This window comes from Stegostoma tigrinum, chromosome 44, assembly GCF_030684315.1.
Source record: "Stegostoma tigrinum isolate sSteTig4 chromosome 44, sSteTig4.hap1, whole genome shotgun sequence".
In the NCBI taxonomy this organism is placed as follows: Eukaryota; Metazoa; Chordata; class Chondrichthyes; order Orectolobiformes; family Stegostomatidae; genus Stegostoma; species Stegostoma tigrinum.
The window spans coordinates 13,544,395-13,569,997 of NC_081397.1; the positions used below are offsets into that span (position 1 = coordinate 13,544,395).

The 25,603-nt window shown below is 43.0% G+C and overlaps 2 protein-coding genes and 2 long non-coding RNA genes across 5 annotated transcripts in view; all 4 read right to left on the bottom strand.

The window, feature by feature from the left end:
* The window catches only part of LOC132207182 (uncharacterized), a 245,502-nt gene that overhangs the window by 162,810 nt on the left and 57,089 nt on the right, over positions 1-25,603 (bottom strand). The gene's annotated exons all lie outside the window — the stretch shown is intronic.
* LOC132207269 (uncharacterized) overlaps positions 1-25,603 on the bottom strand; it is a 176,202-nt gene that overhangs the window by 120,201 nt on the left and 30,398 nt on the right. Inside the window, exon 4 of one of the 2 annotated variants that reach the window (XR_009443398.1) lies at positions 19,189-19,224. The exons of the other annotated variant lie outside the window; for it this stretch is intronic. This is a non-coding gene — a long non-coding RNA (uncharacterized LOC132207269). Of the gene's footprint in view, positions 1-19,188; positions 19,225-25,603 lie in introns of those variants that run through there. 2 annotated transcript variants of the gene reach the window in all.
* Positions 3,013-3,867, bottom strand: LOC132207247 (late histone H2B.L4-like). Its single transcript, XM_059642475.1, has one exon. The coding sequence runs from the start codon at positions 3,838-3,840 to the stop codon at positions 3,460-3,462; it is 381 nt and encodes a 126-aa protein (XP_059498458.1). The 5' UTR covers positions 3,841-3,867; the 3' UTR covers positions 3,013-3,459.
* Positions 14,170-19,181, bottom strand: LOC132207280 (uncharacterized). The gene is made up of 2 exons (XR_009443416.1): positions 19,149-19,181; positions 14,170-14,263 (listed from the first exon to the last, which is right to left on the bottom strand). It is a non-coding gene; the product is annotated as an uncharacterized LOC132207280 (long non-coding RNA).

The following is a 25,603-nucleotide window of genomic DNA, read 5'->3' on the forward strand; positions in this document are numbered from 1 at the left end:
GTTGTATGATGGAGAATGCTGTTCCCATAACTTGCTTCTATGCTTCACACGAATATACAGAAAAGCTTACATGTCAGATCAGCCACTGCATTTACTTGTTTGTCATAGTCATAGCATTTTACAGCTTGGAAACAGGCCCTTTGGTCAACATGGACGAGTTGGTCCAGACCACCTAATTTAATCTAGTCCCATTTACCAGAATTTGACCTTTATCCCTCTAAACCCTTCCTTATTCATATACACATCCAGATGCTTTTGAAATACAGTAATTGTACCAGCCTCCACAACCTCCGCTGGCAGCTCATTCCAGGCATGCACGATCCTCTGAAAAAGGTTGGCCCTTGGTCACTTATTAACCACCTCACACCTTAAAACTGTACCCCCGCCCGGCCCCAGTTTTTGGATTTTGCCACCCAAGGGAAAAGACCTTGATACTCACCTTATCCATCTCCCTCATGATTTTCTAAACCTCTAGAGAAGGTCACTTCAGCTGCCGAGGTTCCAGGGGTGAACAAAAAAAAAAGCCCCAGCTTATTCAACCTCTCCGAACAGCTCAAATCCTCAACCCTGGCAACATCCTTGTCAATCTTTTCTGAGCCATTTCTAGTTTCACAACATCCTTTGTGTAGCAGGGAGATCAGAATTACACACAGTATTGCAAGAGTGGCCAAACAGATGTCCTGTCCAGATGCAACATGACCTCCGAACTCCCATACTCCATGCACTGACCAATACAGACAGGCATACCAAATACCTTCTTCACTATCCCATCTACTTACAACTCCACTTTCAAGGAACTATTAATCTGCACTGCAACGCCTCTTTGTTCAGGAACATTCCCCATCATGGTGTGCAAGTTCTGGCCTGATTTGGCTTTCTGAAAAAAAGCACCTCACAATTATTTGATGAAAACTCCATCTGCCTGCATTTGAGTTCATTCCACAAATTAACAGTTTCTCCAATTCCATACTAAATTGTTACGACTTTCAAATCTCAATTGTCTAAATATAAAAATAAAACAGAATTGCAAATGAAATAAAGCTCTTGGCTTCATTCACTCCCATCTCACCGTTGGGTGCAGTTCTCACATTGACTATTTCCTCGTGATTGTATGTGATATGATACAGTGCCCCCTATGGAGCATTTCAAACAGTGTAGCATTAAATTGCAAAAGGATATCGAAGCCTGTCATTCACACTCATATTTAGTATCCTATATATAAACCACGGCAATCCACTCGATTAAATTCTACCCATAAGCATTGGTATCAGTCATCCTAGAATGGAATCGCCAGAACCATCGATTGGATGCTCGTTTGTTTTAAATACTCGTTTCAGCTTATTCATCAAAAAAACCCAATGTTGAAATAAAACAAATTGAACAATCTCAAATCTTTAAAAATCAAACATTCAACACAAAATACAGCACACGGTCAACAACTGCTTAAGTGGTAAACGGGCAGCCTCCATTCCCCCTTCAGAGCCACCACAACCTTACATTGAGAACGGAGACCCGAGAAGAGGAAAAACAGCGCAGGCGGAAGGGCTACCGTACCACAGATAGTTTTATCTGGTCGAATGCATCATGTCAAGGGATACTGAATTGTTTTACGGCTTCCAGGGTTATTATTTCCCGATTTCTAAACTTGTTGCTATTCCTCTAACAGTGTCAGATCTTTCCAATACAATTACAGGAAACTACCTCATGGATACATTCCGTCCGGGCGGATTATAGCTCAATAACACTAACAATAATGGCAGGGTGAGTATTGTGTTACCAGTCTCCCAGTAATACAGAGGACATTAAAATTAACTCGGCTGTGGTGAGGGTCCAGTTTCTTTCACTGATGTTGTGGGTGGCTCTTAAAAGAGCCTTTGGGTTGTCAGGTTAAAGAACGGCCCCTTCACTTTTTAGTGGCGCCCCCAGCGGCGGTTTTCTTGGGCAGCAGCACGGCCTGGATATTAGGCAGCACCCCGCCCTGAGCGATGGTCACCCCTCCCAGCAGCTTGTTGAGCTCCTCGTCGTTGCGCACGGCCAGCTGGAGGTGCCTGGGGATGATGCGGGTCTTCTTGTTGTCCCGGGCCGCGTTACCGGCCAGCTCGAGGATTTCAGCCGTCAGGTACTCGAGCACCGCAGCCAGATAGACCGGCGCTCCGGCACCCACACGCTCAGCATAGTTACCCTTTCTCAGGAGCCTGTGAGCTCAAGCAAACCAGTAATAGAGACAATGGCTCAGCTTCTTTCAATGAAGTTGTGGGTGGCTCTTAGAAGAGCCTTTGGGTTTTGGACGTGTTATCTCAGCAGAATGTGGTGTCTCACTTGGAGCTGGTGTTCTTGCTCACCGCCTTTTTACTATCTTTCATCGTGAAACTTGATTCTGCAGGTTTTCTGCCGGGCCTTGTGTTCACTGCCCTTGTGGAGAAAAGGTTTAGTTCCAGATCCAGTTGGGGGCGGGAGTTAGCTGGAGGCGGAGCTGGACATTTCTCTGCCTGTCACTCAGTTGCCTGCCCGGGCCGCCTCTCACTCTCTGTCAGCTCTTTCTCAGTCAGGTCGGGGCGGGCTATATAAAAAAGGTGAGGCACCTCGGGTCTTATTCGGCAGCGATTGGAGTGAAGAAGCGTGATGTCTGGAAGAGGGAAGGGAGGTAAAGGCCTGGGAAAGGGCGGAGCGAAGCGGCACCGCAAGTGCTCCGTGATAACATCCAGGGCATCACAAAACCAGCCATCCGGCGCCTGGCTCGCCGTGGCGGGGTCAAGCGCATCTCGGGCTTGATCTACGAGGAGACCCGCGGGGTGCTGAAGGTTTTCCTGGAGAATGTGATCAGGGATGCGGTGACCTACACGGAGCACGCCAAGCGCAAGACAGTGACTGCCATGGATGTGGTGTACGCTCTGAAACGCCAGGGACCCACTCTGTATGGATTCGGCGGCTGAGCAAATCGTCCCTTTTCCAGCGAACCCAAAGGCTCTTTTCAGAGCCACCCAAACCCTCGAAAGAGAGCGGAGACCCGAGGATAGCCTTGTATATTTCACACTTGCTATCGCAATTCGGCAGCTGCTCTGGCTTTATCTCGGTTCATTGTAAAATTAACAACAGCAAGTAGATTGTAAAAAGGGATTCGATGTTAATTTTGTTTCCCGGGGTCATCAAGTGTGAAAGAGGAACTTGGGGAAAAAAAAATGGAAGTTGTTGATACATGATTCATTGGAGATAATTATGCTCTTTGCAGATACAGGGAAACGAGACAAGGTATGGCTGCAACCTAAAATAAAGGGCAGATGAGGGACCACACATCAAGTTCTAAAACAATTACATTATTTTTAAAAAGCCGACTGACATTACTAATACATACCGAAAATCACTTGCAAAAAGTTGGTTCAGCTGTTTCAGCGAAGTTGTGGGTGGCTCTGAAAAGAGCCGTTGGGTTTTGGATGTGTTTTCTCTACACAATGTGGGGTCTCACTTGGAGCTGGTGTACTTGGTCACCGCCTTTGTACCCTCCGACACGGCGTGCTTGGCCAGCTCCCCGGGCAGCAGCAGCCGCACCGCGGTCTGGATCTCCCGGGAGCTGATGGTGCTGCGCTTGTTGTAATGGGCCAGGCGGGAAGCCTCCCCCGCGATACGCTCGAAAATATCGCTGACAAACGAGTTCATGATGCTCATGGCCTTGGAGGAGATGCCGGTGTCGGGGTGAACCTGCTTCATCACTTTGTAGATATAGATGGCGTAACTTTCTTTCCTGGACTTTCTCCTCTTCTTACCGCCTTTCGCTGGCGCCTTCTTGATGATTTTCTTGGCGCCCTTCTTGGAAGGTGCCTGCGCTTTCTTCTCATCTGCCATCGGGACGGTTACTTTCAGACACAGAATAAGCAAAAACGGGCTCGGAGCTCGCTTTTTATAGCCTTACCGCGTCAGCAATGCTAATGAGGGATGGGGGAAAGTCTTGTTCATGATTGGACAGTTAAAAAGAATGTCAAACATGACATCAGCCTCGCTGTGATTGGTTAGTTTATGGAGACAATGCGGATCTGTCAGGATCTTCAATGAAATGTGAGACACAAACCAAATTCTGTACACGGAACAAACTCCGAGCTCACTCGCAAATCAACTGGTTATTGTCATTTAATGATACCTTGAACACAGTATCTGAGTGATTTTAATTGTGGCAGTGTGTTTTGTTCTACTCAAAGTAATCTTTCTGTGTAATATTATTTTATTTCATCTCTCTCTGAGTTCCGCAGGACACTTGTGTCATTGAGAGATTCAGGTTTATTGAAGGATAGTTTTGTCCAATATCTGTCAGTCTTTCCTATGTGAAAATGCGAGTGCAGTTATCTATCCGTCCCTGTCTGTTTATGCAGTGTGAGTGATTATCACTCTCTCACAATCTGTTCCTGTCATACAGTCATAGAGATGTACAGCACTCTTGGGTCCACCTCGACCATAATAATCAGATATCGTAAATTAATCTAGTCCCATTTACCAGCATTTAGCCGATACCACTCTGAACCCTTCCTAATCTTGTGCCCATCCAGAAGCCATTTAAATGTTGTAATTGTCGTATCCTCTACCAGGTCCTTTGGCAGTTCAATCCAGTTATGCACCACTCGCTGCGAGCTATTGTTGCCCACCTTAGGTTGCTCTTCAACATTTCACCTCTCCACTTAAACCCATGCCCTCGAGTTATGGATTCCTCTACTCTGGGCAAAAGAACTTGATTATTCACCCTATCCATGCTGCTCATAATTTTATAATCTTCTGGAAGGTCACCACTCGGCCTCCAACACTCCGTGGAAAACAAGCCCCAACAAACCCTGTCTCTTCAGTCTTTCCCCAAAGGCCAAGTCTCCAACCGTAGCAACAATCTTTTAAACATTTTCTGAACTCTTTCAAGTTTAAAAACCCCTTCCCATTTTAAGGGGACACCAGACCCGAATGCATTTTCTCAGAAGCTGAACCAATGTTCTGTACATTCATAACATGACCTCCCAAACCACACATTCAATGCACTGACCAATAAAGGCAAGTGTATCAAACACCTTCTTTGCTGACCTGTCTATCTGTAATTCCATTGCAAGGAGCTATGAACCTGTACTCGAAGACCCTTTGGTTTGGCTTCCCTGGAGCTTATCTGGAGTCTGCCAGTCCTGCCCTGATTTTCCCTAACAAAATGTAGCACTTCATGTTTGTCAAGATTAAACTCCATCTGACAATCCACAGCCCATTGCTCCTTTTGATCAAGGTCCCATTGTAGTCTGAGGTCATACAGCATGGAGAAAGGCCCTTCAGGTCAAATTGGTTCATGCTGACCACAGTGCTGATTCAGCTAGTTCCAATTGCCTGAATTTGGTCTATGTCCCTCTAAACCCTTGCTATTCAAATGTTTTTTTCAATGTTCCTATTGTACCTGCCTCAACCACTTTCACTGATTCCACATATGCACCACTCTCTCATGTCCTTCTTAATCCTTTGCCCTCTAGTTTTCAATTCCCTATTCTTGCAGAAAAAATACACTGTATGCATTCATCCTAACTGTCCTCTGATGATGTAACACACATCAATAAGGTCATACCTCATTCTCCTCTGTTCCAAGGAATAAAGTACTCTCCTGGCTTACCTCTCCCTATAACTGAGGCCTCCTTGCCCTGGCAACATCCTCGTAAATCTTCTTTGCACACTTTCCAGTTTAAAAATGACTTTCCTTTAACAGGATGACCAAAACTGTACATTATCCTCCAAATGTGGCCTTACCAGCAACTTCTACAACTGTAACGTAACTCTTACACTCAATGTTCCAAACAATGAAGGCCAGCATGTCAAATGCTTTCTTCACCACCCTGTCCACTTGTGGCATCACTTTCAATGAGCCATGTACTTGTATTCCAAGGTGCCTCAGTTCCACAACACTCCTCAGGACCTGAACACTTCCTGTGCAAGTCCTACCTTGGTTTGACTTCCAAAGTGCAAAACCTCACACTTCTCTGTGTTGAATTGCATTTTCCAATCCTCAGCTCACTTACCCATCTGATCAAGATCCTTCTGTTATTTTTGACAAACTTCCTCGCTATTAACAATGCCTCTCAATATTGTGTCATTGGCAAACTTACTCATCATACCTTGTACATTGACATCCAGATCATTTATGTAAATGACACATAACTAACGTCTCAGCACAGACTCCTGTGGCACACCACAAGTCACAGGCCTCCAGTCCAAGAAACAATCTTCAACCATCACCCTCTGCTTCCTCCCATCAAATACATTTTGAATCCAATTAGCCTACTCACCCTGGTAGCCATGCAACCGAACCTTCCTTACTGGCCTGCTGTGCAGGACTTAGTCAAAGGCCTTACTAAAGTCCACACAGACAACATCCACTGCCCTACCCTTATCTATCTATGTGGTTACCTCTTTGAAAGTCTCAAAACATTTGTCAGACATGACTTCCAACTCTCAAATCCTTGCAGACTATCCCTAATCAGACATGGAATATCCAAATGTTGGTTGATCCTGTCCCTCACTATCCTCTCTGCTAACTTGCCTCCCAGTGATGTCAGCTCACTGGCCTGTAGTCCCCTGGCTTGTCTTTGCTACCTTTCTTAAACAATGCAACAACATTACCCACCCTCCAGTCTTCCAGAACTTCACCAGTGGCTAAAAAGAAAGCAAAAACCTCTGCAAGGGCCTGTGCAATTTCTTGACTAGCCTGCCACATCATCCAAGGCTGGACTTGATCAGGCCTTGGGATTCATCCATCTCAATATGCTCTCAGGCTGAAAACACCTCCTCTCTGGTAATATGTATGCAGTCTAAAAATATCTCCACTTGTTCCCCTTATTTCCTTCGCATCCATGGTTCTCTCCTTATTAAATACAGAGGAGAAATATTCATTAAAAATCACCCCCCACCCCAAACTCCTCTGGCACCACGCATAGACCACCATGTTGACCTTTAAGGGGGCCTGTTCTCTCCTGAGCCACCATTTTACTCTTAATATAGCTGTAGAACCGCTTGGGATTACCTTTTACCTAATCTGCCAGATCCATCTCATACCCTCTTTTTGACCTTCTGATTTCCTTCTGTAGCTATCTGGGGATTCATCAGAGTCTGATCGCTTAAACGCAATATATTCCTCCTTGTTTTCCGTGAGCAGAGTCTCAGTATCCCTCAATATCTCAGGTCAGCTTTTGTCACTTCTGTCAACTTCTGCTGTCCGAATGTGTATGTTATTAGTCCGTAACATTCAGTTTGTGCTATGTGAAAGTGCAGGTGTAATTCTCAATTCTATACCGATCAGTTTCTACAAAAGAATGTATGAGTGTTGTGACTAGTCCCTACATGTCCATTCTGTTGCATCAATATGAGTGGGCAGGCATTGATCTGTACCTGCCAATTTGTGCTCCATCAATATGAGAGTTTAGTTTCTGCAAGGCAGATGCAAGAGTGTAGTTATCTCACTCTACCCGGGGGATATTGTTCTGTGACTATTTGAGTTCAGTTGTCACAGTGTACCTACCACATGTTACTTGGTGAATATGAGAGTTTGGTTTTAAATCTGTGACTGTCAGCTTCTCCTTGGGGAGTTTGTTTGTACAATTATCAATCTATCCCTGAAAGGTTCTGCAGCGTGAATGTGTAATTGTAGTTATCATTCTGTCCGTATCAGTCTTCGCCATGTGAATAGGAGTGTATTTACTAATTTGTTTCCTTCAGTTTCCTGTCATATGAAAATGTGAGGTTAGTTATCAATCTGTTCATTTTTGTCTGCGCTCTGAATGTTTGGCAGCAGTTATCACTCTGTACCTGTCAGGTTATGCTCGATGAATACATTTTCAGTCAATCCATGACTGTTTCTGTTATAAGAATGCAAGAGTTATTTATCATTCTGTTGCTGCCAGGCTCTGCTATGTGAATGTCTGATTGCTTTTATCAGTCTTTCCCTCTCAGTTTCTCTGTGCATATGGGAGTGTGGGTATGGGTATCAATTTGTACCTGCCATTTTCTGGTATCTGAATATGAGAGTTTGCATGTCAATCTGTACCTGTCACCTTCTGGTGTGTCAATATTTGAGTGCATCTGTTCCTGACAGTTTGTGATACACAAAGGATGGCAGTGCAGTTATCTATCAGTCACTGTCACTATTTACTGTGTGAATGCATGAATTCAGTTATCCTTACGTATCTGTTAGTTTCAGCTGTGTGGCTTTGTGAATGCAGTTACCAGTCTCCGCCCGTCAGTTTTTGCTGTGTTAAAATATGAGTTTGATAATCAATCCATGCCTGTGAGTGCGTGCTCTGTGAATGTATGGCTGTCATTACCAGTCTCTACCTCAAAGTTTCTGCTGAGTGTGTGTTTCGATATTCATCTGTACCTGTCAGTTTGTCATGTGAATGTCTGACTGTTGTCATCAATGTGACCCTATAAGTTTCTGCAGTTCAACTATGTGACTGTAGTTATTAACCTGCACCTTCCCATTCCTGCTGTTAAAATCTGAGTGTATTTATCTATCTATGCCTGTCAGTTCCTGCGATGTAAAGATATGACTGTTGTCATCCGCCTTTACCTGTCAATCTCTGCTACGCGAATGAGAGTTTAATTATCAACCTATATCTGACAATTTCTATGAGGTTTATGCGAGTGTCAGGCAATATGCTGTGAAACCATGAGTGCTGTTATCAACTTATACCTGTCAGTTTCTGTATTGTGAATGAGAGGACAGGTATGAATCTTTCTCAGTCACTGCTGTGTGAATATGTGAGTGTGTTTACCAATCTCTCCCTGTCAGATCTGCGCTGCGGACATGAGAGCATAATTGTTAGTCAGTGCCTGTCATTTTCTGTGACGTAAACGTTAGTGTCATTATTATTGTCTCCGTGTCAGTTTCTGCTGTGTGAATGGGGGAAGCAATGGCCGAGTGGTGTTATCACTGGACTGTTACTCCAAAGATCCAGATAATGTTCTGGGTACCAGGTTCAAATCCCGCTATGGCAGATGGTGGAATTTGAATTCAATAAATATCTGGAATTAAGAGTCTAATGATGACTATGAATCTATTGGCAATTGTCAGAAGAAAATAAAAATCATGTCTCTTTGGGCAGGAAACTGCCATCCTTACCTGGTCCACGCTACATGTGACCCCAGACCCACAACAGTGTAGTTGACTCTTAACTGCCCTCTGGGCAATTAGGGATGGGCAAAAATGTTGCCTTGCCAGCAACACCCTTGCCCTGTGAATGAATAAAGAAATGTGAGCTTACTATCAATCTGTATCTGTCAGGTTTTGTTTTAAGCTCTGTGGCTATGGGTGTCATTTTCAGTCTCTATAGTTTCTGCTATTACAATGATTTTAGTTATTGATGTGATGTTAGTTTCTGCCAGGTGACTATTTGAGCAGAATTATCAATCTGTAAATGTCACTTTCCAATATGCAAGTATGAAAGTCTGGTTGTCAGACTGTTCTGGCAGGTATATGCAATGTGAATAAAGGGAGTGTAGTTATCGGTCTGTCTCTGTCAAGTTTCTGTCATGTCAACCTCTGAATGTAACCTGAAAGTTTCTGTAATATGCATGTGTGACTGTAGTAATCAACATGTCCCTGTCATTTTCTGCTGTGAGAAGGTGAGTGTACTTATCCTTCTAGGTCAGTCAGTTTCTGCAATGTCCATCTGTGAGTTTAGATATCAATTTATCCCTGGTGTTTTCTGCTCAGTGAATGTGCGTAGTTATCAAAGTGAACCTGTCAGGTTATGCTGTGGGAGACAGAGTGTTATGATCAGTCTGTTCATGACAGTTTTTGCTCTGTGAATATGTGAGTGTAGATATTGACCTGGACCTTTCAGTTTCTGATTTGTGAATGTATGAGTGCAGTTTTAATTTGTACCTGTTAGTTTCTGCTCTGTGAATCTGAGAGCGCAGTCATCAACACAGTCCACACAGTTTGTGTCAAGTGAATGAATGCAATTATCTGTCTCTGTTACGTCTGTTGAGTCCATCGACCTGCACCTGTCAGTTAATGCAATTGGAATGAAAGCGTATAGTGATCACCCTGTACCTGTCAGTTTGTCAGACTTGACTGTGTGAGTGTTGTTATTCATTGACGCCTCTCAGTTTCTGCAATATGAAGGTGAAAGTGCCGTTATCAATCCATACTATTCACTTCCTGCTGGGTGAATGTGTGAGTTCATTCTCTGTTTCTGCTATGTCAATATGACAGTTTAATTATCAATCTGTACATGTCAGTTTCTGTGAGGTGAATTTGTGAGTGCAGTTTTCAACATGTAACAATGAGCTGCTCTGTGAATACTTGAGTGTCATCATAAATCTAAACCTGTCAGTTTATGCTGTGTGAAACTGGGAGTGTTATCATCAACCTGTTCCTGTCAGTTTCTGCTAAGTGGGTACCTGAGTATAGAGATCATTCTCTTCCTGTCAGTTTCTACTCAGTGAATGTGTTTCTGAAATTATCAGTCTGTCCATGACACACTGCTTTGCTACGGTAATGTTTCCTTATCAATCTGTATTTGTCAGTTTCAGCTCTGAGCATCTGAAAGAGTAGTTATTAAGGTTTGTAATTCATACAGGTCAGGTACTCAACTACAACAGCAATCATCCCAAGAACCACAAACAAAGCTGCATCAAAACGCTGTTCAAGTCAGCCACAATACACTGTCACACCCGGAGCTGTGTAGAGCCAAGGAAGAACATTGATACAGTGTCTTTAGAAGTGATAGTTACCTGAAAAGCGTCATTGCCAATAACTACAAAACAGATGACAACAGAAAGACACAACATGTCCAGAGACACTAGTCACCCTGCCATACATTAACGGCATACCAGAAATGACCACTAGATGACACCGCCCAGTAGGAATCATGGTAGGCCACAAACGGACAGCTACTGATGAGAACAAAGGATCCGCAAACCATGACCGACAGAACCAACGTTATTTACAAGATATGAAATGTAAAAAGGAGTTAAGTTATTTACAAGATTATGAAGAGATCGTCGTTACCATGACACAGGGTAAACCGGTAGGAAATTAGCCTTCAGGATAAACACCAACCAGCTACCAAGAGACATGACCAACTATCACTCATCTAAATGTACACGGACAAAGACGGACACCAATTTGACTGGGACAACGTAGGCATACAAGGAGAAGCCAACCAAAGACATGCACCAGAATTCCTAGAGGCTGGCACTCAAACTGGAACTCCATTAATAAACATGTCAAGCTGGACTCCATGTACGAAGAGACAAATCCAGAAGTGATGCCACCCACCCCAGCAAACCGAGGCACATAAACAGCAAGTAGGACAGAACACCACTGCTTCACTGGAGGCGCACTGATGATGTCACGTAGGATGATGACAAAATGTCTGTAAACAAACTTACAAGCTTGGCAAGCAAGTCAGCAAAAGCATAGTTATTAATCTGACCCTGACAGTAACTGCAATGCAAATGTGACTGCAATTATCAACTTCTATCTGTCAGTTACTGCAATTTTGAATGTTACTGTTATCAATCTCAGTTTCTACTTGGTGACCGTGTGAATACGCTTATAAGGACCAGCCAGATTCTGCTCTGTGAATATCAGAGTAGTTATCAAAATGTACCTGTCAGTTTATGCCATAGAACAATACAGCGCAGAGCAGGCCCTTCGGCCCTCAATGTTGCGCTGACCTGTGAGCTAATCTCAGCCCATCCCCCTACACTATCACATTATCATACATATTTTTATCCAAGGCCAGTTTAAATGCCCCTAATGTGGCTGAGTTAACCACATTGGCAGGCAGGGCGTTCCAGTGCCTTAAACACTGAGTAAAGAACCTGCCTCTAACATCTGTCTTATATCTATCACCCCTCAATTTGTAGCTATGCCTTCTTTTGCAAGCTGATGTCATCATCCTCAGAAAAAGACTCTCACTGTCCACCCTGTCTAATCCTCTGATCACCTTCTATGTCTCTATTAAATCGCCTCTTAGCCTCCTTCTCTCCAATGCGAACAGACCCAAGTCCTTTCGTCATAAGGCCTTCGCTCCAGACCAGGCAACATCCTGGTAAATCTCCTCTGCACCTTTTCCAATGCTTCCACATCCTTCCTGTAATGGGGCGACCAGAACTGTACGCAATATTCCAAATGAGGCTGCACTAGTGTTTTGTACAGTTGCAACATGACATCACCAATCCGGAACTCAATCCCTCTACCAATAAAAACCTAACACACTGTACGCCTTCTTAACAGCACTATCAACCTGGGTGGCAACCTTCAGGGATCTATGTACATGGACACCAAGATCCCTCTGCACATCCACACGACCAAGAATCTTTCCATTGACCCAGTATTCTGCCTTCCTATTATTCTTCCCAAAGTCAATCACCTCACATTTATCCACATTGAACTCCATTTGCCACCTTTCAGCTCAATTCTGCAGTTTATCCAATTCTCCCCGCAACATTCTTCCACACTGTCCACCACTCCACCGACCTTAGTGTCATCTGCAAGCTTACTAACCCATCCACCTAGGCCTGCGTCCAATTCATTTATAAAAATGACAAACAGCAGTGGTCTCAAAACAGATCCTTGAGGCACATCACCAGTAACTGGACTCCAGGCTGAATATTTTCCATCAACCACCACTCGTTGCCTTCTTACAGAAAGCCAGTTTCTAATCCAAACTGCTAAATCTCCCTCAACCCCAAGCCTCCGTATTTTCTTCAATCGCCTACCATGTGGAGACTTACCAAAGGCTTTACTGAAGTCCACGTACACCACATCAACTGCCCTACCTTCATCCACATGCTTGGTCACCTTCTCAAAAATACTCAATGAGGTTTGTGAGACATGATCTGCCCTTGACAAATCCATGTTGACTATCTCCAATCAAATTGTTGCTTGCTAGATGATTATAAAACCTCTCTCTTATAATCCTTTCCAAAACTTTTCCTACAACAGACACAACGTTCACAGGTCTATAATTGCCTGGGTCATCCCTACTGCCATCCTTGAACAAGGCCACAACATTTGCAACCCTCCAGTCCTCTGGTACTAAACCTGTAGACAATGAGGCCTCAACGATCAAGGCCAAGGGCTCTGCCACCTCCTCCCTAGCTTCCCAGGCAATCCTCGGAAAAATCCCATCCGGCCCAGGGGATTTATCTACCTTCACACCTTGTAGAACTGATCTCACTTCCTCCTTACTCACCTCAATCCTTTCAATTCTAGTAGCGTGTAATTCAGTCTTCTCCTCTACAATATTCTCCTTTTCACGTGAAACTGGGAAAGCTGGCTCCAGCATCTGCAATTCTTGCTATCTTCAAGGTTATTTTCAAACTTTTCCTGTCAGTTGCTTCGATATGGAAATGTGCATGTACAGCAACTTGTATCTCAAAGTTTCTTCTCTGTCAATTTGAAAGTAAACTGATGTATCATTATGTACCCGTGAGAATCTACTTTGCAAATATTTGAGGACAACGATCAAACTGTGCCTGTCAGTATTTTTCAAATCTGCGGATATGTGAGTGCAGTTACAAATTTGTACCTATCACTTCATGCTTTGTGAAATTGAGAGTGTTATCATCAATATGATAATGTGGATATGACAGCGTAGTTATTGTTCAGTTGCTGTCAGTTTGCTGTGTGAATGTGAGCGTGGTTATTAATGTGTGCATGCCAGTTTTGGCTATGCGAATATTTTCATCAATCTTTACCTGTCAGTTACTGCAAAGTCAATATGAGAGACTCATCAATCTTTTTTGGTCTGTTTGCATAATATGAATCTGAAAGGTTAGATATCGATCCATGTTTGTTGCTTTCTACTTCTAAAAGTGGTTTAATTGTCAGCAATCAGTAATTTTATGGGTTGAGATGTGATTCATAATGTGATAGATGTTATTAGAGTCATTTTATGTAGATTTTCTTCAATTTCTGCGTGCATACTTTGGACAAGGAGGTCTATCCACCTTAAAAATGGTGTAAATATCAATGAGCTATGAATGGTGAAACTTATTGGAACTGGGCATTTTGAATGGAGAGCAAAGAAAAATAAAATTGCATTTTTTATGTGCTGTCTTACTGTTGGTTTGAACAGATCTGTTGGAAATTAAGCTCAATGTGTGACTGACTCGATCCGCTCTGTGACTGTAGAAAGGATGTTCTCTACTCTGACAGTGGGAACATACCTGCTGTTTATTATAATGAGCTGGTCACACTTGGCTTTGATCTGAAGCAATGTTACATTGTCCTGGTCCTTCCAGTGTTTGTCTGTAGGAAGACGGAACAGATAGCTCCTGTAAACCAACATCAGTTGGGTTTGACAATATTTAACTGATCAATGCAACATTTTGCTAATAGTCATTTGGATATTTTGTTTATCACCAGGAATTCTAACATAACTATGGGTCAGATTCCAGTCTTGCACTGAGCTGCTTCTTGTCTAATAATTTTTAATGACATCAACACCATTTGAGTGAGGTCTCAAAAGTAACCAAAACCTGCACAGCTCCATGACTGCATCTACCTTATACAAACCTGTCTGTGGATATGAGTTTAGTTATTGATTTATTCGTGTCAATTCCTACTTGGCGAATGTGAGAGCGTTGTTGTCAAATTTGGTAAATTATTTATGTATTACACAGCAGAGACTGACAAGGACAGAATGGCACAGATCTCTAGACTGACTTAAACGATCCAGCACAGAAGGCATCCATGTGGCTCATCATGTCCATGCTGACCCGAACAACACCAGACAGCCATCACCATCCCATTTTCCTGCACACATCCCATAGCCCTGCAGCTTACAGAACTTACGGGGGAGGTTCAGGTTGCTCTTAAAAGAGTTCGTGCATTGTGTATTGGCACCATCTCACTGCATTCGTTGTTGTGTCAGAAAATCAGTTTCCTCAAGTCCTTAATTGCATGAATAAGGAGAATACCTGGTGCTGCCTATTTGGTCTTCTCTGTTACTTGTTTCTTCCATTCACAGGTACAATTTCTGTATATAGGAATTACTTCTCTACCCGTCAGAATGTGCTATTCAATGGGGCTGCAGGTTTCAGTCTGTTGCCCGTTAAAATTAGACAGACAGTCAACACAGACCAGCGTGATTATTTTGTGAAGAACTTGGAAAATAAAATTTAACACTCAGGACTAGGGCTGCTCTCATGTGCAAATTCTCAGAATTCATCTGAGAGTTTTTTTGAAAAGAGCTGTTGTGATGAAACAAGATGGACAGCCACACTCGATGGATCCAGTTTCAATCTTCCTGCATTATGCGACTGAGCGGTTTAAATGTTTCCTGTAAATTGGAGAACCATTTACCACAGTGGGAGAGGAGAGAGTTTTCAAGTCATCTCTCCCGTAGTGAATGGGAAGAACCGTATGTTCTTCAGTTGTTTGAGCCTGTAGCTTTCACAGGCAGATGAAAATGCAGGACATTGCAATAGTATGAGTGTTGGCTTTTCTTCAGAGTTGAGGAGGGAAAAGGAACGGACCTTTGCAACTGCTATATTAGAGTCTAAACAGCAGTGGTGATATCAAGGGACATCTTCGAGTATGATATCAGTATTGAGTATTGATATGAGTATTGTTTCATATTGCATAGTGACATACATTTTGGAATACTGAAGTAAAGGTATTAATTTAATATGTTATAGCCAAAGGGAAAGTGCCATGAACAAATCAACTGCATTGCAGCTGACTGATCACAATGTTCCTTGTGCAGGAAAGAAAATTGGCTTATTTACTTCTATTTTATTTTGTGGCTCAGACATTACCCTCGCTGTGTGGGGAGGAAGAAGACAGAATTTTTATTTTCTGTCATGCAGTGGAGAAAATTGCAACAGTCAAACTAAATTTACTGAAGAATAAACATTGCTGAACTCTCCTGGCAAACAAAAAAAGAGAATGTTTACTATCTACCTGATTTGGCCAAATCCTTCTTTCTCCACTGTTTTGAAGAATGGCTTTTTATTATGTTCCTTATTTGAGAAAATGGCAACTAGTTTTCTATTGTGTGAGATGGAATACTTCAAAGGGAGTGTCATGTGGAACACAGGGCTATTTGAATAATATTTAAGCTAATTAGAAAAAAAACGTCCATGATTATAAAGTCCTCCTGCTTAGGACAGAATAAAAGAAAAATCTATTTCTGCTCGGTGACAAAACTGACAACTATCCGGCAATAAAGGTAGGGATGGTAGTTCCTCTACCACCATGATATATTGATGGAAATTGAATGCTGGCTGAACGGATGTAGAATTGTTGCCTGGTTGTTTCTAACCAGTACAGACTCAGTGAGAGACAGGACTGTTTTCTGTGTCGCAGATGTCTATGACTGTATGTGAGTGATAATCATTTTGTGCATATCATTTTCTGTTCGCTGGAGTTTAAATGGAACTCCACAGTTGTTAGTCCTTGCATCATATCTGTAGTTATGGCGTTTGCGCTTTGAACTAATTCTGGATCAGTCAGTACCTATGTCTGTCAGTCCATCCACACGGAGACAAAGCAGAGTTAATATTATGGGACCTGTGACACTTCTTCAGAAAACTCATTTCTCTTCACAGATGCTGCCAGACTTGCTGAGGTTTTGCAGCAACTTCTACTTTTGTTTCTGATTTCTATCAGCCGCAGTTCCTTGATTTTTCTATTTGTCAGGCTTTGACACTAAAAATGCATGTGGAATTCACGTCATTTATTTGTTGTGCTTATGTATGGGATTAATATTTATCAAAGGAGCAATTCTGTCCTGATCAGTTATTGGTCAACTAAACTTAAGTATCATTCATCATTTATTTCGTTGACTCATGGTGACTGCAGTATTTCCCACATCTGTATTAAACATCGACCTCTAAGAAGACTGTTGAAACAATGTAACAGTGATCATCTGGATTGTAACTTGAAAAATATGCTTAATAAACATAGATTTAATTCAGTTTCTGACTGAATTCAGTTTCTAAAACTGACAGACTGATTGAAAAAGACATTTATATATTCAGACAGCCATCCCTACCTCTCTTTTCTGCAATGTCGATATGTGAGTTTAGTCATCAATCTGTTCATGTTAGTTTCTGCCATGTGAATGTTTGAGTGCAGTTATCAGTTTGTATCTGTTGGTTTCATGAGCAGTTCATGAGAATTCTGTCACAAAATCCAACAGTTTTTTTCTTCTGAGGGAGCGACCAAATGATATTTAGTTTATGACCACGGCAATTACCATGGATTTAAATGCATGGGAATTAGATTCCTTCGCTCACATTCGGTACTGTTTGTCTCTTATGAAAAGGTAGCTCTCTGATCTGAAATCCATGAGGAGAAGCAATTTTGAATGTTACATGCTCTGAGGCTTGCAGTGTATTTGATCTTCATGCCTGGTACATGTTTAGCACATGTCAGGGCTGTGTATGTATTTGCAAGTCATTGTAAACCACTGTAGGTGTGTATGTTGAGAGTGTGTTTGTGTGGTGAGACTTCGAGAGTGAAAAAACACATGCACTCAATAAGCATTCTCTGTCAGGCTTTGACACAGGATGTGTGCATTTAAACGTCACATTATTTAATTGTTCTGTCTCTGTCTGGAACATGTGTTGGTCAAATGATTAATACTATCCTGCTCAGTTACTGATGTGAATGTTTCCATCCACATCTGTACTCATTATCTACTTCACATCTGGTTGGCGTAACTATGCAATGGCATGAACTAATAATTCACCTTTAAAGGAATGCTTAGTGCACCTTGTTCTGATGTAGGAAAGCCTCCGGAGACTAATTAACATCTCTATTTGAAGCTTTCCCCCAAACGCTTTTAGTGATCTTTGTATTGTATTATGTGCATATATTTCTCGATTTCATCATAATTATCAGAAGAGTCTTTAAAAGTATTTCTTAATACTAAGAATAATTTGAAAGAAACAACAAATTGCTGCATAATGGCCTTATCTGCTGTTTTCATGAAATTCTAGGCTGACTGTCATCTGGGATCATTCACATCCCTTGCCCTAACCAACTCTGTTCACCCGAAGGGACAATATCCTTTCATTAATGAGATTGGAATTAATCATGGCTGTAATTTGATGAATGTGCTTGATCCTCTGGTACTTATGCAAACCATTAGTTCATCTGTTTGTTCTTGCAGGAGCTTACTATCCCCTTCAATGTTTGTTCCAAATCTTCAAACTGTCTCGCACAAACCTTCTCGCAGTTGTTCATACAAATGCTCCCTCTTGTGTCAGAATAACGTCTTCTCTTCTAATAGTAATACCTGTAATTTTTTATTCATTTACAGCATGATGGTGTTGCTGTCTCAGCTTGCATTTATTGCCTGCACCTAATTGCCCAGAGAGCAGTTCAGAGTCAACCTCATTGCTGTGGGTCTGGAGTCTCACGGAGGCCAGACCAGGTAAGCATGCCAGTTTCCTTCCCTCAAGGACACAAGTGAGCCAGATGGATTCTTTTTCCTGACAGACAATGGATTCATTGTCATCATTAGATTCTTAATTCCAGATCTTTACTGAATTCAAATTCCGCCATTTGCTGTGGGGTGTTCGAAACCATGTCCCCAGAATGTTGTCTGGTCTCTGCATTAACAGTGCAGTGATACGACCACGAAGTCAATGCCTCCCAGATCTGGTGGCCTTTGTTCAGAACTGAGGAAGCGTACCAGGCCTGAAACATTAACTCTGATTTCTCATCACAGATGCTGCCAGACCTGCTGTGCTTTTCCAGAATCTTCCCTTTATTATTTGTCTTCCTCAGTCACTGATAACATGTAAAGTTTCCTTCCATGTCTGTACCCAATATCCACTCCATATATGGTTACATTGTTACAAGGACAACTTGAACTATTTACATACCTTGACTGTAACTTTAAAAATGCCCTTCCTCAACATGCATTCAATGCAGTTAGTGAGCATATATTTGTGATGAAGATTCAATTGATCCCCCTTCAAATGCTTAAAAGAGACAATGGACTTTCAAAGATGAACTTTACTGGAACTGCACCGGTTTATGGGGAAAGAGATACGTTTGTATTTTGTTGATGTTGTTTGACCCTTGGATTGAATATATATATCTGGAATTTGAGCTCAGTGCAAGTCTTACCCCTATGACTGTGGAAAGTAAATTCTCCACTCTGACAGTGCAAACATACCTGCTGTTTGGTTGGAGCAGCTGGTAGATGCTGTCCTGATGAAATATGACACAGTCTTGGCCCATCAAGTATTTGCCTGGAGGAAGAAAGAACAGAATTCTCCTGTAAATTAACATCCAACAATTTTGAAAATATTAGAACTGATCAAGGCAAAATTTAATTAATACTCACAATACTTCCTTGTTTTAAAGCCAACAATTCAAACAGAGAACAGTTGGCTCGATAATTGACCTGGACTCCTCCTCATCTTTCTTTGTGCAAAATTCTAAAACAATTTATTAAGATACAAAAACTAACCAACACCTGTACAGTCCTTGAACTGAATGTTTACACATTTCAATACCCAGCTCCCAATACACCTCTCTCTCCCCGCCCCCAGGCCACTCACTCCAAGTTCCGGGACCAGTTCCTGCTCCGCTCCACCTCTTACCAACAGCCCCCGGTTCTCCCTGAACTGAGCCCGAATCAATGCCGGTCTCGGAGCCCCCTCTGTGCCCCAGACTCACATCTCGATGCGCTGCTGGAAGGAGCCTGCTGTTCCCTCGCTTCCCTGGGCGCTGGTCTCTCCATTGCGGCCTGTCTCAAACAAACCTCTCCCACTCACTGACTCAATGCTCCTCAATGGCAGCGCTGGGGGGAGGACCTCACGCATGCGCTCCTCCGGTCACAACAAGCAGCTTTTTTTGTTGCCTTTTGGCGGTTTTGGGAGGGGGGGCGGCGCGCAGAAACAACATCACGCATGCGCTGCACTTCACAATGCTCCCCAGAAACAAACATCATTTGGTCATTGTCAGTCGGAACTGCAGACGCTGGAGAATCTGAGATAACAAGGTTTGAGCTGGATAAACACAGCAGGCCCAGCAGCATCAGAGGAGCAGGAAGGCTGACATTCCAGGCCTCGACCCTTCTCTCTGAAATGGCTCCAGGCCCGAAACGTCAGCCTTCCTGCTTTTCTGTTGCTGTTTGACCTGCTATGTTCATCCAGCTCTACACCTTGTTAGCAATTGGTCATTTCCCTATTCCCTTCACTCTCATTTAGAGCAAAGCCACTCCGTCCATTTAATGTTCTTCACTATTCATAGAACATAGAACATAACAGCACAGTACAGACCCTTCGGCCCTCGACGTTGTGCCGACCTGTCATACCGATTTCAAGCCCATCTAACCTACACTATTCCATGTACGTCCATATGCTTATCCAATGATGACTTAAATGTACCTAAAGTTGGCAAATCTACTACTGCTGCAGGCAAAGCGTTCCATTCCCTTACTACTCTGAGTAAAGAAACTACCTCAGAAATCTGTCCTATATCTTTCACCCCTCAATTTAAAGCTATGCCCCCTCGTGCTCACCGTCACCATCCTAGGAAAAAGGCTCTCCCTATCCACTCTACCGAACCCTCTGATTATTTTATATGTTTCAATTAAGTCACCTCTCAACCTTCTTCTCTCTAATAAAAACAGCCACAAGTCCCTCAGCCTTTCCTCGTAAGACCTTCCCTCCATACCAGGCAACATCCTAGTAAATCTCCTCTGCACCCTTTCCAAAGCTTCCACATCCTCTCTTATAATGCGGTGACCAGAACTGTACACAGTACTCCAAGCGCGGCCGCACCAGAGTTTTGTACTGCTTCACCATAACCTCTTGGTTCCGGAACTCAATCCCACTATTAATAAAAGCTAAAACACTGTATGCCGCCTTAACAGCCCTGTCAACCTGGGTGGCAACTTTCAAGGATCTGTGTACATGGACACTGAGATCTCTCTGCTCATCTACACTGCTAAGAATCTTACCATGAGGCCTGTACTTTGCCTTCCGGTTACTCCTACCAAAGTGCATCACTTCACACTTGTCTGCATTAAACTCCATTTGCCACCTCTCAGCCCAGCTGTGCAGCTTATCGATGTCTCTCTGCAACATACAGCATCCTTCGTCACTATCCACAACTCCACCGATCTTAGTGTCATCTGCAAATTTACGAACCCATCCTTCTACGCCCTCATCCAGGTCATTTATATAAATGACAAACAGCAGTGGACCCAACACCGACCCTTGCGGTACACCACTCGTAACTGGTCTCCAGGATGAACATTTCCCATCAACTACCACCCTCTTCTTTCAGCAAGCCAATTTCCGATCCAAACTGCTTTCTCTCCCACAATTCCATTCCTCCGCATTTTGTACAATAGCCTCTTGTGGGGAACCTTATCGAATTCCTTGCTGAAATCCATATCCACCACATCAACCAGTTTACACTCATCTACCTGTTTGGTCACCTTCTCAAAGAACTCAATAAGGTTTGTGAGGCACAACCTTCCCTTCACAAAACCGCGCTGACAATCCCTAATCAATTTATTCTTTTCTAGATGATTATAAATCCTATCCCTTATATTGTTTTCCAACACTTTACCAACAACTGAGGTAAGGCTCAGTGGTCCATAATTACCAGGGTTGTCTCTACTCCCCTTCTTGAACAGGGGAACCACATTTGCTATACTCCAGTCATCTGGCACTATTCCTGTAGACAATGACGAGTTAAAGATCAATGCCAAAGGCTCGGCAATCTCCTCCCTGGCCTCCCAGAGGATCAGAGGATAAATCCCATCCGGCCCAGGGGACTTATCTATCTTCACCTTCTGAAGAATTTCTAATACCTCTTCCGTGTGAAACTCAATCCCACCTAGTCTCATAGCCTGTATCTCAGTATTCTCCTCGACAACATTGTCAATTTCTAGAGTGAATACTGTTGAAAAATATTCATTTAGCGCTTCCCCTATCTCATCTGACTCCACACACAACTTACCACTACTATCTTTGATTGGGCCTAATCTTACTTTCCTCATTCTTTTATTCCTTAAATACCTATACCTCGGCCCGAAATGTCACCTTTCCTACTTCTAAGATGCTGCTTGGCCTGCTGTGTTCATCCAGCTCCACACCTTGTCATCTCGGATTATCCAGCATCTGCGGTTCTATTTATCGCTGATACAAACAGATCAAATTGTTACACAGTTACAATGACCATATATGGAGTAGGTATTGAGTACAAATATGGAAGGAAACTTTTGGTGTTATCAGTGACTGAGGAGGACAGAAATAATAAACAAAAACAGAATTTTCGGGTTGAGCTCAGCAGGCCTGGCAGCATCTGTGAAGAGAAATCAGAATTAATGTTTCGGATCCATGTGACCTTTGTGCAGAACCGTGGAAGTGTTTGAAAAGTTAACTATGATTTCTCTTCACATGCTGCCAGACCTGCTTTGCATTTCCAGCAAATTCCATTTTTGTTACTGACATACAGCACCGGAAGATTTTTTTGAATTTTTATTTAGGACTAAAATAATCTTTTGATGAATACATGTCCCATACAAAGACACAGAAATTAAATAATGTGAAATACAAATGCACTTTCCCTGCCAAAGCCTGACAAGTAGAGAATGCAACATGGACTGCCAGATGCAGAATAAAACTCTGCAAATAAATAAAACAAAAAATCCTAGTGCAAGGTAAAACTAAGTATCTGTGATACCATAGAACCCTAAAAAAGGAAACAGCCCACACTGACTCACAGGGCCAGCTTTTTTAAAAGAAAAATTAGCTTGTCTGTCCATTTCTACATGATATCTTTATCCTGATACACTATACCACAGATGGATAAATGAAAATGCCTCAGAAATACAGACCTGGTACATGTCAGCAGGAGGCCATTCAGCCCATTGTGCTTGCTCTAGAACATTTGTACTCTTTGACTGACAGAAAGCTCATAAACATCAAATGGAAATGGGATGAAAGCTCACTCTCTACACCCTCATAACTATTCTCTCAGATTGAAGCACAGTCACAGAATATCACTGGTGGCCAGAGAATAAAACCACTTTGATGCACAAGAGTAGAAATTGATTATTTTGGATTGAGAACTTCACTCACACAGTCACACAGCAAAAACTGGTATATTTGCAACAATTACTAAACTCACAAATGGACCTAACAGAAACGGAAAGGCATACATTAATAGTTGCTCTTGTTCATGTTGCAGTAACTGACAAGAAGAGAATGATGATAACACACACATTCTCATTGTTCAAAAACAGGAGAGGGGTTCGACAGTTAATGGGAGGGCCCTGGGAAGTGTTCCCCAACAAAGACACCAAGGTGTTTGTGTGCGTAGTTCATTGAAAGTGGAGTCGCAAGTAGATAAGGTGGTGAAGCAAGTGTTTGCCTTCATTGGTCAGTGTATTGAGAATAGGAGTTGAGATGTCACGTTGTGGCTGTACAGGAAATTTGTTGAGTCCCACTTTTACTGCTTGAAGTTGTAGCCAACCTGCCGTGGGAAGGAAGTTGTTGAACTGGAGAGGGTGCAGAAAGTATTTACAAAGATGTTGCCTGGACTAGATGGTGTGAACTGTTTGGAGAGGGTGAACAGGCTCGGGCTTTCTACCCTGCAGCATCAGAGACTGAGGGGTGACCTTATAGAGGTTTATAAAATGATGAGGGGCATGGATAGGGTGAATAGCCATGGTCTTTCTTTCTTGGGTGGAGGAGCCCAAACCTTGAGGGCATGGTGAGAGGGTCAATGTTAAAAGAGACCTGAGGGAGATTTCTTTCGTGCAGAGTGTGCGGCATGTTTGGAACAAGCTGACAGAGGTACGCCTTGTGGAGGGTACAATGATAAGTTTTAAACACCATTGGACAGGTAGATGAACAGGTCGACATGAGAGGGATACGTGCAAAATGCTGGCAAATGGGACGAGATCAGATTGGGATGTTAATCTATTGCAGACCAGTTGGATGAAAGGGTCTGTTCCCATTCTGTTTCACTCATGGACGCTGTGATGCTCGAGCTGATTCTGTACATAAATACAGATACTGCAAGGACAGGTCAGAGTCTGGGTATCCTGCAGTGAGTGTCTGGTCTCCTGCTTCCCCGAATCCTGTCCAACATCTAATGTGATCAAGTCAGGAATGTGATAGTTTAGCCCCACTTACCCGGATGAATGCAGCTCCACAAACACACCAGAAGCAAGGTACCATCCAGGAGAGAAACACTTGATTGGCTCCACATCCGCAAACGTCCATTCCCTCAAACACCAATGCTCAAGCAGCAATGTGTACCTTCCAGAAGATGCACAGCTGGAATTCACCAACGCTCCATAGACAGTGCCTTCCAAGCCCACGACCACTTCCATCTAGATACCACTGTGACACAGGGTGCCATCCAATACTTATGTGTTGCTTCAGTGAGAATGTCCCATTTCTTTCATTTCTCTGTATGTTCTTTCAACATTGAATTAATATTTATGGGATAAAGGTCAAGGTGAATGAATACTATAGTTAACAGCTCACTTGGATCAGATATTGTCATTGTACAGTGGAGCAAATTGAATGGGCCAAATTTTAAATCTGCTGCTTTGATTCCTTGCAGGAGTGAAACTCCAGACCTTGGACAAAGACTCGGGGTACAGTCAGAATTCAGGGCCATCGCAGTATTTCGTCAACCAGTCACCAGATCATGCGGGGAGAGGGCCACAGCCACCCCTCTTGAAGATGCAGTTACCGCATTAATCTTTAGCTCAGATTGGAAAGCGAGAGTGATGATGCTCTGATTCTTGCAGTGCAATACATTTTGTGTTACAGTAATCCAATGAAACGGGATCACTGTACCCTTCCCCTTATTCTATATGATCAATCCTTTGAAACTCCTAATTGAAGATGGGCCCACCAATAGCCAGGCCAAGGTTTGACACAATCTCATAATGAGTTTTGAGAAGATTTGTAGCTCAGTTTGAGGTTCTGGATGTGAGTTTGCTCGCTAAGCTGGAAGGTTAGTTTTCAGACGTTTCGTCACCATTTTTTTATTTGAAAAAATATACTTTATTCATAAGATGTACAAAAAATAAAACATTTACACACCTACCCAGTCATGCAGACCGCTTCGGGTTACCCAGGGGGTACATACACCAACTAAAGGAAAAAAACAAACAAAGCAGAAAAAAAACAAAGCAAAGAAAATGCCCCGGCAGTCGTCCACCCGCACAGTCCCCATTGGCTCCTGACCAGTTGAGGAAGGCACCAGCTGGGCCCAGTTACCAGATAGGGCCCTTTTTCACATTCTGGACGAGGGGTTTCATACGGTGGTCTTTCCCCACCGCGCCTTGGCGGCGGCTGCCCCAAGCTTTAGAGCGTCCCTCAGCACGTAGTCCTGGACCTTGGAGAGCGCCAGTCTGCAACACTCGGTCGGGGTCAGTTCTTTCAGCTGGCAGACCAGCAAGTTGCGGGCAGGCTAAACAGCATCTTTCACCGCATTGATGGTCCTCCAGGCGCAGTTGATGTTGGTCTCGGTGTGCGTCTTGGGAAACTGCCCGTAGAGCACGGAGTCTAGTGTCACGGAGCTGCTCGGGACGAACCTCGACAAATACCACTGTATCCCCCTCCAGACCTCCTGGGCATAGGCACA

Excerpts from the sequence above, each read along its gene's own strand:
- LOC132207247 (XM_059642475.1), bottom strand. The coding sequence starts at position 3,840 with ATGGCAGATGAGAAGAAAGCGCAGGCACCTTCCAAGAAGGGCGCCAAG.